This window comes from Populus euphratica, unplaced genomic scaffold (genome assembly GCF_000495115.2).
Source record: "Populus euphratica unplaced genomic scaffold, PopEup_1.0 scaffold58.1, whole genome shotgun sequence".
Taxonomy (NCBI): domain Eukaryota; kingdom Viridiplantae; phylum Streptophyta; class Magnoliopsida; order Malpighiales; family Salicaceae; genus Populus; species Populus euphratica.
Genome location: NW_011499864.1, coordinates 1,719,249 through 1,735,832, shown reverse-complemented (window position 1 = coordinate 1,735,832; position 16,584 = coordinate 1,719,249). Strand labels below are relative to the sequence as shown.

General features: G+C 32.0%; 2 protein-coding genes across 2 annotated transcripts; one reads left to right on the top strand and one right to left on the bottom strand.

Annotated features, from left to right (window-relative positions):
• Positions 1-3,846: 3,846 nt before the first annotated feature.
• On the top strand, positions 3,847-7,438 carry LOC105125801 (acyl-coenzyme A thioesterase 9, mitochondrial-like). Its single transcript, XM_011026422.1, has 5 exons — positions 3,847-4,353; positions 5,063-5,240; positions 5,712-6,184; positions 6,658-6,786; positions 6,955-7,438. Exons 1-5 carry the CDS (start codon positions 3,955-3,957, stop codon positions 7,120-7,122), a joined length of 1,347 nt encoding a protein of 448 aa, XP_011024724.1. The 5' UTR covers positions 3,847-3,954; the 3' UTR covers positions 7,123-7,438.
• A 658-nt stretch (positions 7,439-8,096) lies between these two features.
• On the bottom strand, positions 8,097-16,202 carry LOC105125800 (formin-like protein 1). The gene is made up of 4 exons (XM_011026421.1): positions 14,031-16,202; positions 10,638-10,831; positions 9,702-9,946; positions 8,097-9,306 (listed from the first exon to the last, which is right to left on the bottom strand). The coding sequence occupies exons 1-4, from the start codon at positions 16,058-16,060 to the stop codon at positions 8,479-8,481; spliced, it is 3,297 nt and encodes a 1,098-aa protein (XP_011024723.1). The 5' UTR covers positions 16,061-16,202; the 3' UTR covers positions 8,097-8,478.
• Between the last annotated feature and the right edge of the window lie 382 nt (positions 16,203-16,584).

Below are 16,584 nucleotides of genomic sequence, written 5' to 3'. Positions count from 1 at the left end.
CATTCTTGACCTCCGGATGATCAGAGATGAAAAGGTGTTCGAAACTGCAAAATGGCACCAGAGGTGCGTTTTACAACGTGTTAAGGAAGTATTTCATCTCATAGCGACCACTGATCGATATAACTCCTGATAATCAGAGATGAAAAGGTGTTCTGAGCTGCAAAATACCACCTGAGGTGCGTTTTCCAATGTGTTAAGAGGAAGTATTTCATCTCATAGTGACCCCTGATGGATGCAGACTGCGAGTCTTCGACTCGCCTTCGATTCGTTGAATATATCGCAAACCCTATGAAATGTACACTGCCAACTCTCAGTACCATGTCCTTAACGCGACCCGGCAGTGGAGTTCTTGTGTCGTGTGAGAGATTCGAGCATGGTTATGATAATTGGTTCGAAACCCAATCTTGAGCTGGGAAAAAAAGAATTAAAACATCATTTTAGATAAATTTTTTAAAATCATTGATCAAGTTTTACCTAGGTTTGTCATTTGAGTTTTAACTGAGTGTGTGTTTATTTACTTTTAATTTTTATAACTGTAGTAAAAAAACATGGTATGATGTTCAGTACCACACTAAATTATATTTTATATTGCAGAACCTACTAAAAAATTGAGTTTCAGATGTATTTTTTATTAAGCAGTTTTTATATGTTTTTTAATTGATTTTAAATTAATATTTTTTTAATTGAATTTGAATTAACACTGTTTATTTTTGTATTTTGAAAATATTTTTGAAATTTTTTTAATTTTTTATTCATATCAATTTAATATGTTAATATAAAAAAAAATAAAAAATAAAAAAATTATTTTTTATATTTTAAAATTAAAAATATTTTAAAAAATAATTACAACTACACTTTTTTAAACACAAATACAGAGCAGACAATCTATTACAATCTCATAATTTGTTAGGTCTAGAAAGGGATATATCATTAGGATACGAAAAATCGAGACAGGACTTGTTGCTCAGTAACGCTGCCATTGCTCCTCGCCATGAATCTCCTCCTACTTCAGCACCCCATTGCCAAAAGCTACGGAGGTTGGAAGTGATCCCCGAAGATATTAGCTCGAGCTCCCAACATTTAGTTAAATATAACAACCTTAAGCATTTTTTATGCTGCGTTTGTTTTTCATCAGTTTTTATATCTATGATAAAATAAACATAATAAAATATTTGATAATAAATTAAATTACATTTTATATTATAAAATTCATTAAAAAATTAAGTTTGAAATACAATTTTTATATATAAGTTTTTATATATTTTTTTAACTAAATTCCGTAAAATTCTGTTTATTTTTACTTTTTAAATTTTTTTTAAAAAAATTTAATTTTTTATTTTTTATGCTTCAAATTGATTTATTTTTGATGTTTTCATATCATTTTAATACGATGATATTAAAAATAACTTTTTAAAATAAAAAATATATTATTTTAATGCATTTCCTAATAAAAATTACTTTAAAAAACAACTACATCGTATTTCCATCAAAAAGTTTATATATAATTTTTACTATATATAAATTTTAATTATAATTTTTATCAAATATATATCTAAATCTAATTACCATAGCTAACCACTCTTTTTTTAATATATTTTTTTTAATCATAATCACAAAAAATACATAAAAAAATAAACACACCATAAGTCATGAGCATTTGGTTAGAAAGATAACGAGCATTCAGTTTATCATCGTTTAGCCAATTAGTATTCAATTGGTCTGCAGTAGGCAGTGAGTTGGTTCAAAAAAAAACTTTTAAAAAAATATTCTAAATGCAATAAAAAAAACAAAGCATGATAACGTGTTTTTATTTAATTATATTTTTATTTAATATTAAAATGTAACTATATTGGACTGGGTTGACATACAAAAGCATGAAAATAGTCTTGAAAAAAACAAAATAAAAAGCTTAATTTTTTATCAATTTAATATTAAAAAATAAAAATTAACATTTAACTAAAAAACTATTAAATGAACTCAAGTGAACTAAACAAATAAGTGATGCAAGTTATGCATGTCATCGAATTCAATAAATTTTATATATTAGAGATTATTTTTCATTTAATTATATAATGATAAAAAATCATGAGAATTGTTTTACATTAAATATTTTTTTTAAAGAAAAAAAATTATGATAGATGCTCGTGGCTGAGATAGCAAAAGCGGATTATTGATAACAAAGAATGAATATTTTCTTTTTTAATTTTGATTGAAATTAAAAAATAAATCACCAACAACAAATGGTAAAATTATATTTTTTTAATTGAGAAATAAAAAAAAATATTAAAAAATAAATAATAGCTCTAATGTTGTGAATGAAGCCATTAAACTAGTAACCCGGTTCTTAAACTCTACTAGATTCAATAATTTCTTTTATCAATTTTTTTAACCCAAATATAAAACAACAAAACTTAAAGAAAAAAAATAAAAAGATAAAAAAGAAAAATTCAAGCACACTAGGGCTAAAAAAACCAGTCCAGCCTCTGCTCATATGCCTAGATTTATTTTTTAGTGGGGTGGACAATTTTTTAAAAAAACATAAGATTGCAGGTAGGTGATGTATTGTTTGTTTTGTGCAGATTCTAGCAATTAGAGGTCATTAGAAAAAAAAAACTTGTCTAATTTGTTTTTGTATAAAAACACATCCTTTTACTTTAAATACTTAAAAAATACTCTATTGATAAATTTATTTATGATTTTAAAAAATAACTCAAAAATAAAAAAATTAACTTGAATTTAAAAACATTCCTGCAGTTATATTTACATCCTCAGGCAAGAAAAAAGATAAAAACATCGAGGCGAAACTCCTCTTATGAAATGAGATTTTTTAACACCAATTTTAATCATTTTACTGGTTATAATTGTTATCAATAATTTTTTTTTTATTTATCAAAATTCAACAATCTTCTCTATCTTCTTGCAAAAATGAATTGAGAAAAATGAATTTTGATTCTTGAATTTTTAAAAGTTGAAAGGAATAATAACTTATAAACTAAAATATTTTATGTATAAAATTTAAATTTTCTATTTATTTTACCTGGCTTTTCCACTTTGATTCTTTATCCTCCAATCATTTCTTAAAAAAACATGTCATTGTATGTTAATTTGGGCTCAAAAAAATTAATTTTGAAAGAAAAGGATAGAAAACCAAATTTAAAATTTAAAAAAAATCAATGTTCCAATCAAATTTTTTAAGTTATACAAGTCACTCTTTACATGGAACTTATTCATTTTATCGTTGTGTTAAGTCCATTAATTATTATTATTTTGGAGCCCCACACGTAGGTATTAATAAATGGGTCAGATAGAGGCCTAACAATGCCTAACTCTCTTTTTTATCTAATTTTTTAAATTTTAATTAATGCTTCTTTTATTTTAAAAACTTAAATATTTTTACATTAATACCCTATTTTCTTCTTTATTTTGTTCAGAAAACCTCTTTTAAATGATGGTAATATTTTAGTTATGTATTTAATCTTCAAAGAGACTTTTCTAATTCATTTAAGTTTTTTTTTTATCTTTTATATATATGAACTATATTTTTTAAAATAAAAAATATTTATTTTTAAATGATATTTTTAATATGTATAGTTTTGCATGTTTTTTTATTCAATCAATTTAATATATTTATTTATTATTATTATTATTTAATTAAATAAAAAAATTCTTAATAAATAATAATTAACAAACATTACTTGGTAAATGTGTGAATGTATGAATTATTTTATTTATATTTAAATTTTTTGAATTAAAAATATCTGTATATATAATTATTTTCAAGAAAAATAAAAATATTTGACCGATTGAAAGTAACATAATTGGTGGAGGAGACCGGGTAGTTATTCACCAAACTATGACACCAAAAGCAAAACCTTTGGTCTTATTTGATCTATGAATCAAAGAACCCATTTGAGGAATCCAATTCCCAAAACTTAGAAGGAAAGAAAGGAAGAAATGGAATTCAATTCCTCCTCTCCAAGAACCATCCCTGTAGTCTCCACATTTGCCAACCCCTTTGACAACAACTACGACGACACCAATTCCCTTACTGGTGTCAACGGCCAAACACGGAAGCCCATAGCTTTATGGCCAGGGATGTACCATTCACCAGTAACATATGCTCTGTGGGAAACAAGGTCCAAAACCTTTGAAAGATTTCTCGACCCTCCTAAAGATGCACCTCCACAGAGTGAATTGTTGACAAAAACTCCAAAACAGAGCCGTACTAGTATCTTGTATAGTTTCTCTTCTGATCATATCCTAAGAGAGCAGTATAGGGATCCTTGGAATGAGGTCAGGATTGGTAAATTGCTCGAGGATCTTGATGCTTTGGCTGGCACCATCTCTGTTAAGGTATTCCAATTCTTCCTTTCTTTTTTATAATAACAATAAAAAATAATATCTAGGTTGTGCTTCAAAGTTAATTTTCTGAACTGGGTTTTCTGAATCTTTCTGGAATAATAGCACTGCTGTTGAATTGTGGCTTGCTATGTTATTTGATGAATTTTGAGTTTCAGTGGTGTAATGTATCATGGGTTTGGAGCGTTTTGTGGACATCCCTTTTTGTTGGTCTTGTAGGTGGATTAGGCAGTAGTGAAAGTTCCAACCTTTTTCTCTACCTATAGACCTTAACTTGATTAGTCTGCACAGCAAAATTATGCCTAATCTTTTTGATAATTTTAGAGTTAGCAATGTTGTGTGTAAATTGGTTTTTGGATAGGACACGGGGAAAATGGATAATAGACTGTATCATATGCTTGGTTTGTTGATTTTCTGTAGATGCATTAATCTTCTATATCATAGTTTTTGAAGCGCAAAGAAATTTGATGTGGAATCCCCATATGTACATCATATTTTTCGATGACTGCATTTGTTAGCTGAGTAAACTTTCAAACCTGATAATTTCAGTTATGGGAAAAGAAAAGGAACTTGTTTCCTTACAATGCTTTAATATTTTGAAATGTATTGCTAGTTCATGTAATTTAGATGAAATTTTCATCGTAGTGAACCATGCACTAAATCTTCATTTCATTTTGTGATTGAATGTTTATTGGTGTATTAGCACTGTTGCGATGATGATAACACAACAAGGCCACTGCTACTGGTAACTGCTTCTGTTGATAAGATTGTCCTAAAGAAGCCAATTAGTGTTGACATCGATCTTAAAATAGTTGGTTCTGCTGTATGGGTTGGGTGGTCATCAATTGACATTCAACTGGAGGTCCTTCAGTCTACTAAAGGTAATCTACTCTGGAACTAGCTTTTGATTGAAGATGTACTGTTCCTTGACTTTTAGAGAGAGAGAGGGGGGGGGGAATAAGAGGCAGAACTGATGCTGATAGAGTGTTCTCAAGTGGGTGCCAAGCCCTCTAGATGTAGTATTCCTTGACTGGCGGAGAAAAAAGGGGTAAAGTTAGAATTGATCCTGATGGAGTTTTCTCAAGTTGGTTGAGTGTTAAGCCCTCTAGTTATACTATTAGTGTGAATCTTGTAGCGATAATATGTTTTGTGTGATCATGCAATCAGAATACTTCAGCTTATGTTTTGAAGAAGTGAAGGAAGAAATGCATTCAGGATGCCAATGATATTTTATTATCTCAAACTACCTACCTACCTGGAAGTTTTAAAATCTGGCTTATTGAATGTGTTCTTGACAATCCAATAAAACATCTTGTTTTTGTGCTCTTTATATTTTCTCAGTTGTTTTGCAGAGACCTCTGACACTTCAGACTCAGTAGCTTTGATAGCCAACTTCATATTTGTAGCCCGTGACTCTATGACTGGGAAAGCTGCTCCAGTGAATCGGCTGTCATCTGAAACTGAACAAGAAAAGTTACTTTTTGAAGAAGCTGAAGCAAGGAGCAAGCTGAGAAAGAAGAAGAAGAAGGTAGAAGAAAAGAAGGAATTTGAGAATGGGGAGGTAAATAGACTTGAAGCATTGTTGGCTGAGGGACGAATATTCTGTGACATGCCAGCCTTAGCAGATAGAGACAGCATTCTTCTAAGGGATACACACCTTGAAAACTCTTTGATTTGCCAGCCACAGCAAAGGAACATCCATGGTCGCATCTTTGGAGGTTTCTTGATGCATCGGGCTTTTGAGTTGGCTTTCTCAACTGCTTATGCCTTTGCTGGATTGGTTCCTTACTTTCTTGAAGTTGATCATGTTGATTTCTTAAGACCTGTGAGTTCCAGCATCATTTCTCTCACCAGTTATAAGCTTTTTGCTTCTCTCCCATGAGATATAAGCAACTGCTCCAAACCCCTCTAGTATCATTTCCTTACATTACTGACATTGTCAATTTTTGCTATATGTGAAGCTAGGACATGATTTGTTCATATATTTGTCTTCAATTTGAAACACCCAATTTTCTACACGGTATTTGAAATTTAAAATGCAGATGGCGATTTCTTTGCATGGGTTGTGATTGAGTTTGTGCGTGTGTGGTAAGTCTCATTGTGATTGAGTTTGTGCGTGTGTGGTAAGCCTCAGAGAGAGAGAGAATTCATAGGTATATATCAACTACAGAAGCATATGCAAACTGGAATTCATAGGTATATATCAACTACAGAAGCTGCATATGCAAACCATCTCCATAGTCCATGCAGTCAATTTTAAGTCATAGTTTACATCAAGAAATTATGTTTGATGAACAGGTTGATGTTGGAGACTTCCTGCGTATCAAATCTTGTGTTCTTTACACAGAACATGAAGACTCAGAAAAACCACTGATCAACATTGAAGTTGTTGCCCATGTTACCAGGCCTGAGTTGAGGTCCAGTGAGGTAGGTGTCCATATTCCTTTCAGGGTAATTGCTAGTCCTTAAAAATGGCCCCTGGATAAAACTTTTACAGTATGTATTTGATACTTAATTGACACGTGAAACTTTCCTTGCACATTACCTTTCCTTTTGATTGTATGCTTCCATTTGCATTTGCCATATTTCAAACAGGTATCCAATACATTTTACTTCACTTTCACTGTACGTCGAGAGGCAAAGGCCATGAATAACGGATTTAGGATCCGGAAAGTGGTTCCTGCAACTGAGGAAGAAGCACGCCGTGTTTTAAAGCGGATGGATGCAGATTCCTTGGAATCCAACAAAGGCAAAAGCAAATAGGAATATATTTACAAATTCAAGACAATAAATTGCCAAGTATTTGGCATAGCTCTATTTTCACTGAACTGGTGTCCAGTTCCACGCATTGGAGGGATCATCAGTCTCACTTGATGTAAAAATTAGTCAATCTTGGTGAGCCCACTCATCCATGAATTCAGGAGTATTACCACGGAAAAAGAATTCCTAATAAATATATTTTCCTTATCACTAGGATACGAATTCCTGGGGTGAAATTTAGTCACCTTTATTTTATATATTTTGAAATACAGTTATGTTTCATTGCCTTTACTGGAAAATAAAAAATGCCCCCCTTCCTGATTTAATATTTGCTATAACTGTTAATTATTTGGACGGGGAAAGAAAATGCGATAGTAATTGCATGGAAATTATGGTTCTAACTTCAGAATATTGTAGCTGTCTTTCTTCTTTGAACTGAAAACGGAATTTCATGGAAAGAAATTTACGACAGCTAGCATTGATATGAAACAGATTAGATTTGATAGCTAGACTGAAGATTTTGTCTGTAATCTGGCTTTGATTGGGATTTAAAAAAATTATATAAAAATTAATTCAACATATTGCGGTTAAAAACCTGAATTAATTAGTGACCTGATTAGCTTAATTGATATTCAATTGACTTTTTAATTTTATTAACCTATAATCTGGCTTTGATGGGGATTTAAAAATATTATATAAAAATTAATTCAATATAATCCAGTTAAAAATCTGATTAGTTTAGTGGATATTCAATTGAATTTTTTTTATATTATATAAAAATTAATTCAATATAATCCGGTTAAAAATCTGATTAGCTTAGTGGATGTTCAATTGAATTTTTTTATAAAAAAATATTATTTTAATTTTAAAAAATAAAAATAAAAGCCAAGTTTCATTACTATGCCTGCATGAGATTTGAAATAAATATAATGCTTTTGCCAAACATTTGACATGAAGTATAATGAGATCAAAATTACTAAAACAGACAACATTATACAGTACAGTAGAGCTTCTTCTATGTAACAGGAATATATTTTGTGGTCATGACTTGTATAAACTCAGCAGCTTTCCTATAATTGAAGTTTTCTGACCAGCTTACATGATATTGCCATTGTTGACTGCGAGTCAGCATATTGCCTTGTTGCACCCAAAGAAAACCTCCTCGTATACTATCTATATGACAAGCAAGTTACAAAATCTTTGTCATGGATTTATACACAGAAGAGAAATAAATTACAGAAATCAGCCAAGGCAGCTTCCGGTCCATGATGACCTAAACCAGCCCAGTTCACCTACCGTAGGCATTTTCTGACTAAATGCAACAATAAGTTTACCCTGATAGAACCGGAGCCACAAATATTAAGGTGATTCACTCTCGTCATCAAAGGAATTATACTGTTTGCTTGCATTGGACCCAGAAAAAACGTGTGGCAGCGTTGGATTTACAGGAACCGGAAGCATTGGATTTACTGGAACTGGAAATTTAAGGGCAGAACTAACAATTGTTCGCTCATTTATCATGCCGACTTCTTTGCAGACACGATCAAGGACACCAAGAAAGTCTCTCACCACCATGAAGATTCTGAAAGGGTGAGCCTCTTCCTTGGCTGAATTACCATGGAAGTACTCTGTGATCTCCTTTACTAGCGATAAAGCAACACTTTCTTGGGCTTGAATCCTTATAATCTCCTCCTCAGCCATTTTCATGAACATTGTCATTGACTCTAAAAATTTCTGATTGCTTTCCACCATCCCCAGTTTTTCAATTAATCGCACCACCTCACTGATATTCTCAGTGCCTCTAGAAAGCTTGGAGACATCACTGCTAAGCACATCAGAATCCATAGCAGCTGCTTTCTTCACATGGGTGAGCTCTAAACTAAGACCAGAAACAACTTGCAGGCCAATCCTCCTCCACTTGGCATCTTCACTGGAAATGGAGTTTGGAGTTTGGTTGGTACTAGAAAGACGAGCACCTTCTGTTCTTATAATTTCCTGCACAACAAAATGCAAGAGTGTGGTCTTTCCATCTACACCCTTGACATCAACAAGCTTAAGGAGTGTGTCAAGCTTGAAGGCATGGGCATCACCCCGGTTAGTGCCAACATTCATGCGGTTCCCTGTCTTGAGCACGGCTTCTAAAAGTTTAAAAAACATCCTGCTATTTCTCAGCTCTTCACAAGCTGCCTGTAAACGGAAAAATCAATGAGATGCGGCCTGTGACATCTCAGATCCACCAACACCATACGACCAGCTTCACCAAACAATAATGACAAGAAATCGCAGGGAATAATTTAGAGTAAAGAAAGAAGCACTGGGACTGGTGGTTGCTTTGTGAAGTAGTGCACAGAATTTTCTATTGGATAGCTGACAAGGGTGCAACTTTAGGTCATTCGACAATCATCCACAATAAGTTCAATCAGACTATATTGATAAGTGAAGAGCCAAATGGATACTAAATGCTTGTAAGTTTTGATGAATTTCCAAGCACATAAATTGTAGGCTTGATGACTACAATTACATCACAAGCAAAAAGAAGCAACAAAAATATCGAAGGAAAAGGATTAGAATACTTTATTTACCTCTAGAGTTTCAAAGGACTTCTTGAGGTACTCAACCTCGGACTCAAAATTGGCTACGTAAAGCATTGCATCCACTCGTTTAAATGCAAAAGGTACATCAAGCACTGCCTTCAGAAATTTCTCAGCATGACCAAGCTTCGTTGGAGAACCGTCCTTGTATTCTTTCAGTTTACGCTCCTCTTCTTTGGTAGGAGCCATCTTCAATAAACTTTCTAGAAGTTCAGTTCCAAGAGTATCGACATTACCTGCATAACAAGCGGTACTTACTTTAGTTGCTGGAACAGTAATTCAGAAAATGGAAATGTCACTGCACGCTCATGATACAAATAAAAGAGACAAAAAGAAGAAGCTCCAACAGAAGCAGTAGTGGAGGATGGAAGAAACATATCCAGCACAAAATGACAAGAAGAGGCATTTACTGAATTAGAACCACAAGTTGGCAAATCCCAGATGCGGTTGAGCATAGTCTGGTAAGAAAATTGCTCTAGGCAGTCTAACATATCCGTAACAAGTTTATTTTATATCAAGTAGTGCCAGAGAATGAATAAATCTATAAGCAGGAATAAGCATCTCCACCAGTATTTATGCCCAGGCTCTAGTTCATAGCACTCAATACTCTATTATCCACCATTGTCAACTAAATTTAACCCGAGTTTCATTTGTAATTTGACTTTCAGAAGCAAAATTCAATGCTTTGAAATTCCGGAGGCCAGAAACAATTGAATATCTTTTCTAAATTAAGCAAGGCAAAAGAGACTTCAGCAATAAAATACTGGTTCATCCAAAGTATCAGATAGAAAGATTGTTTTCTTGCAACGAAGGAGATGTGCCAAGAATTCATTCCCAGATAGAACCCCAATGAAGGAAATGAACCAATAAGCAGCACAACAATATGCAGGCTCTTGGAGCATGTCTGCCATATCAATGGACATTTACCTTCTAAAAGGCCTTCACAGACTTCCTCAATTGTCACATTGAGTGCCCTGAGCAAAATTGCAATGTTCTGTGCCTTTTTGGGATCAAGTGCCCTGTTCTCTCGGCTAGTTGTTGGACTAACTGAATGAGGAGTAGTTGCCTTTGGTTTTGGTTTGTTGACGACAAACAGTGTTTCAATCATTTCTTCGTTCAATCTGCAAAACACCCAATTCAACCAACCAATTCATACACGAGAAAAGAGAATAATAATACACGTTATACAATAAAAACACTAAAAGAGCTCGTATATTTAATATGCATACACTCATAAAATTACTACTTTATTCTTAATGGGTAAACTTACAAAGCTTGAGTTTTACATTATTTATCCACAATATAATTACGTAATCATCCTAAAGGGAAAAAAAAATATTTTTCCTTGGGTCAAGAAACTTTTTGGGTTTTTTGAATTTTTTGTCAAGTAAAATTACTTAGATATCTCTAAAAATAATCTTCCCAAGAACACTTTAGTTATTTTGTTATGACTTTTTTGTTATTCTCGTATGGGGTTTAGAGATGATTAGATATTTTAATATTTATTTATAAAATAATATTTTAATTAAAAAATGACCAGTGTGTGCCTGGCATGCTTTAGCAAATAGATATCAGCCACATCTTTCAGGTGATGCGTGCTGTACCAAAACAACTTTGAACATAGTCGCTAGGGACGACGTTTGATGTGCCTCACTACCCCTATTATAATAGTGAGACACGTGTAGAAAAACACGATAGTCATTGCAAAAAAAATAAAAAAGTCTGGTTATGTGTTTGTTAATTCAAAAGAGGTTCTCATTTTTATAATTACAAAGTAATTAGTCTTGATTCATTTATTGAATTATTTTTTAATATTTAATTTTTATATTAAATTTAATCTTTATTTTTTTAATTACAATGTATTTGATATTGAGTACTTTATTGAATTATTTTTTTCAATTCTATCCCCTAACATTTAATTTTTATATTAAATTAAGTCCTTACTTTTTTGTTGTTATTTTTAGTTTTTATTATTTTTTTTTTAATTGAAATTATTTTTCAATTTCATTCCTTATAACTTTTTTATGTCAAATTTGATTTTTATTTTTTCCAAATCTACATTTTTTTCTTTTTTATCCTTTTTTTTTAATTTATTTTTTCAAATTTATTTCTAATTATTTTGGTTGGTTAAAAATTTTGCTTTTTTTTTTTGTTGCTTTTTATGTTGTGTTTCGACCGCATGATTCATGTCACAAAGTTCTGAAAGTTAAACCGGATTGGTTTTGATCATTTTTAATTTTGTTTTTAATTTCATTCATTATTATTGGAAATTATGAAAATTAATATTTTTTATTTTTTTTATATTTTTTTTATTATAGTTATCCTGATATTATATCTCCATAATTAATTCAATAAGTTCACAAGGTTTGGCTTAGGTTTTTTTTTTATATTCTTTTTTTAATTTGACCCTTCTTCAATATTAGGTTAATTTAAGAATTAAATTTGATGTTCTATTTAATTTCCGTTCCATCAAATTATCTCAAAGTTATATTTGATTTTTATCTAAAGATGGATGATAAAAGGTTTTCACGTGTGATTCTTTCAAATGATATAGTTTTTAGAATTCATCAATCTCATAATTTAGACATTCTCGAGTCATTTTTTTTTTGTTTTTTTTTTTAATTTTATCATTTGTTATTTTTTTTTGTTTTTTTTTAATTTTATCATTTGTTATTTTATTTGTTAAAAAATTGAGATTTATTTTTTAAATTTTTTTTAACAATCATCTCATTCTAATTTAATTTTAACTTTTTAATAAATAAATTTATTGAGATATTTAAAAAAAATTATAAAGATATATTTTTATAATATTCTCATGCATTTACCTTTTAGATTAAATCACTTTTTCTGCTTTATTTGTTCTCGGTGTATTATTTATTAATTATATTATTAAATTAACCAAATTTATTAAATTCATTTGTTATATGGCTGTAATCTTAAAAAAAAAATTCATTTTTTAAATATTTACATTGTGTGTGTGCCTGGCATGCTTTAGCAAATAGACATCAGCCACATTAAAAAAGTCTGGTTATGCGTTTGTTAACTCAAATGCGGTTATCATTTTTATAATTACAAAGTAATTAGTCTTGAGGCATTTATTGAATTATTATTTTTTAATTTTATTTTTTAATATTTGATTTTTATATTAGATTCGATCCTCATTTTTTTAATTGCAATGTATTTAATATTGAGTCCTTTATTAAATTATTTTTTTTAATTTTATCCCCTAACATTTAATTTTTATATCAAATTAAGTCCTTACTTTTTTGTTGTTATTTTTAGTTTTTATTATTATTTTCTTAATTAAAATTATTTTTCAATTTCATTCCTTATAACTTTTTTATATCAAATTTGATTTTTATTTTTTTTAAATCTATATTTTTTTCTTTTTTATCCTTTCTTTTTTTAATTTGTTTTTTCAAATTTATTTCTAATTATTTTGGTTGGTTAAAAATTTTGTTTTTTTTTTGTTGCTTTTTATGTTGTGTTTCGACCACATGATTCATGTCACAAAGTTCTGAAAGTTGAACCGGATTGGTTTTGATCATTTTTAATTTTGTTTTTAATTTTGGAAATAATAAAAATTAATATTTTTTATTTTTTTATTATAATTATCCTATATTATATCTCAGGTAATTAATTCAATAAATTCATAAAGTTTAGCTTAAATTTTTATTTTTATTTTTTTTAATTTGGCCCTTCAATATTAGATTAATTTGAAAATTAAACTTCATGTTCTATTTAATTTCCGTTTCATAAAATTATCTCAAAGTTATAAATTTGATTTGATTTTTACTAAAGATGGATGATAAAAGGTTTTCACGTGTGATTCTTTCAAATGATATAGTTTTTAGAATTCATCATTCTCATAATTCAGACATTCTCGAGTCATTTTTTTTTATTTTATCATTTGTTATTTTATTTGTTAGAAAATTGAGATTTATTTTTTAAAATTTTTTTATACAATCATCTCATTCTAATTTAATTTTTACTTTTTAATAAATAAATTTATTGAGCTATTTAAAAAAAATTATAAAGATATATTTTTATAATATTCCCATGCATTTACCTTTTAGATTAAATCATTTTTTCTGCTTTATTTGTTCTCGGTGTATTATTTATTAATTATATTATTAAATTCATTTGTTATATGGCTGTAATCTTAATTTTTTTTTCATTTTTTAAATATTTACATTGCTTTAATATTTTTTTCTAAGAAAAAAAATCCCACGATGATAGATCATCTATTTAGTTAGAACTGAAAAAAGAAAGAAAGAAAGAAACACAAGAAAATAAGTAACAGAGGGTTAAGTGTCTTACTGAAAAGAGCTAGACTTGAGATGATCCCACACCATTTCGCGATCAGAGCTTGCTCTAACTTTGTCCCAGTGCAAGGGCTTTAGCTTTGGTTTAGGAGTTTCATCGGCATCCTCAACTGTTTTAGAACAAGCTGGCAACTCAATTGGCGACACATTGGTTGTGCTTTGTAATACAAAAGGCCTTGAGGGCGGTATAAGCGCTGGCGGCTTTGAAATTGGTTGGTCTGTTGGTGTGGATGATGCATCAACACTGGGAGCTTCCCATTGTCTTTGTGGTTGCAGTATTGATAAAGGAGGAGGAGGAGGTGGTGGTGGTGGTGGACCTGACATAGGCTGCTCCAAAACATTACTAATTCTTGCATTTAGACCTAAAACACTAGAAGTCATTCTTGGTGATGCATCTGGGCTCTTTCTATCTGGCGAAGAAGAAGCTGAAGATAATAATGTAGGAGACATCTTATCATGATCCGAAACATACGAAATTCTGGTAGATGAAAATGAGCTCTTGGATGCTGATAATGAAGGAAACATCATCTGAATTCGACCCAAAACATTTGAAACTATTGGAGATGGAGGTGGGCTCTTCTCGAGGCCTCTTTCTGGTGAAGTAGAAGCAATAGACAGTGAAGGAGACTGAGCAGTTTGATCCAAACCAAATGATATTATGAGGGGCAGGGTCTTCTCCAAAACCGCATTGCCAGGCGATGTAGAAACAGAGGACATGGACGGAGACTGCTCGTTAAATGGAGCTGAATCGTTCAGTGTTCTACCAGTTGAAGAAGAAACTGAAGATGGTGAACTGGACGGTGTATTTTGGGACAAATTGTTATTCAATATTCTAGCTGGAGATAAAGATGGAGACCGCATAAGCACATTGTTTCGATGCGAAACTCTAGGAGAAGTAGAAGCCGAAGACAGCACATTTCTAGGCGAAACATCTGGAGATGAAGCCGAAGAAGGAGATTTCCTCTCATTATCAACATCCATCATTGGTGGTGGCGGCGGCGGCTGTGATTGATCAGCAAGTAGAGTATGTGATTTTGGTGTGGAACTCAAACTTAGTGGCGGTGATACACTGAGAGACTGGGACCGAGAAGGAGAAGCTGAAGTGGAAGACGAATACGAGCTCGAAGAATCAATACTTTTTTCATCAAAACCTACAGCAGCAGCAAACACTCTTCTAGACCCGGATCCTGTCCCGCTGGAGCTGTCTCTACCGCCTAAAGATCCTCGCGGTGAGTAAAACTCCTCCTCCTCCTCCTCCTCACGCCCATCCCTACTATTAGTAGTAGTACTAATATGCCCAACTTCTCCATTTCCATACTTCTGCGTGGAATTCTCCTTGTTGAGTGGTGGAAGCGGCCGGAGCTCCGGAGAATCCAGTTTCCGACGGTCCGACCCATCGGAGCTTTCGTCTAGCCTCGTTGAATTTACTAAAGTGCCCATGTAGAGAAAGTTGGAACTTGTTGAAGTAATTGATAGTTTATAGCTGTTATTACTAGTCCCAGTTACTCTCGTATCTGCATTTCTGATGCTGATATTGGATCCAGTGTAAGTCTTGTCATCAGAGAAGTTACTGCGGTTTCTCCGGCGACAAGCGTAGTAAACGATAATAGTAATGGACAAGACAATAAGAGCTGAGATGACTGCAGAGATGGCGACGAGGAGGGGTTTTTGGGAAGTGGGTTTGGGCTTGGAAGACTGGGGGAGGATAAGAGAGGAGATGTTGGCTGGGAAAGATGCAAATGGGGTAGGAGAAGGAGGGGGTGGAGGAGAAGGGTAGGAAGGGAAAAAGGGGGGTGGGTTAGGGGTAGAGGTGGAAAATGGGATTTGGGGAGTTGTTGAAGATGGCGGGGAAGGTGGGGAGGAAGATGGAGGTTCGGTGGGAGGAATGGAGCCCTCGGGGAAGAATGGTTGGTGCAGGATCCTACGGTTATGAGGAGAGGAGGTGGAGGAGAAGTGGAGGGCCGGTGCGTAGGATAAGAGGAAGAATAATAATATTGTGATGGAGGTGGAGGTGGAGGTTGACATTTTGTGGCGTCTCTCTGCTTGCCTTTTTGAAAGAGAAGAGAGGGAGAGGGAGAGGGTCGAGAGAAGGAAAGTGGAGGAGGAGGAGGAGCATCCAGCTATGATTCTGCCGGTGAAGGTTTTGTGTTCTGTTTGCACCTGCTATTAGTGAAGTGCAAAGGGGCCCTCGACACTCGAGGATGGCCTCAAAATGATGAGACTGCGTGCTTTTTCTACGTTACAAGTAAATACAGTAAGTTTTTAGTTTATTTGCCATGCACTAGTGCTTTTTGAATACTAACCTTAAAAAAAATTATTTCATCATATTTTCGGGTTAATTATTTTTATTAAAACAATATTTTTTTATATTTATATTTTTGTTACCACTGATCTAAGCAACCTAGGTCCAATAAACCATTAAATCTCTAACTAAATTAATAGAATAAATTTTATTAGATTATAACTTGTTTAATTTAAGTAAAAATTTGATTTGAGCCTGATTTCAAACCCTAATTTATCAAATCAGACAGGTTTAAATAATAATAACA

What these genes read in the sequence shown, in the direction of transcription:
- LOC105125801 (XM_011026422.1), top strand. Translation starts at nt 3,955, where the DNA reads ATGGAATTCAATTCCTCCTCTCCAAGAACCATCCCTGTAGTCTCCACA. An exon ending in ATGTTGATTTCTTAAGACCT is followed by an intron (nt 6,185 to 6,657) that starts GTGAGTTCCAGC and finishes TTTGATGAACAG; the next exon opens with GTTGATGTTGGAGACTTCCT. An exon ending in CTGAGTTGAGGTCCAGTGAG is followed by an intron (nt 6,787 to 6,954) that starts GTAGGTGTCCAT and finishes TATTTCAAACAG; the next exon opens with GTATCCAATACATTTTACTT.
- LOC105125800 (XM_011026421.1), bottom strand. Translation starts at nt 16,060, where the DNA reads ATGTCAACCTCCACCTCCACCTCCATCACAATATTATTATTCTTCCTC. An exon ending in CTCAAGTCTAGCTCTTTTCA is followed by an intron (nt 10,832 to 14,030) that starts GTAAGACACTTA and finishes GGTGTTTTGCAG; the next exon opens with ATTGAACGAAGAAATGATTG. An exon ending in CTGTGAAGGCCTTTTAGAAG is followed by an intron (nt 9,947 to 10,637) that starts GTAAATGTCCAT and finishes CTTGTTATGCAG; the next exon opens with GTAATGTCGATACTCTTGGA.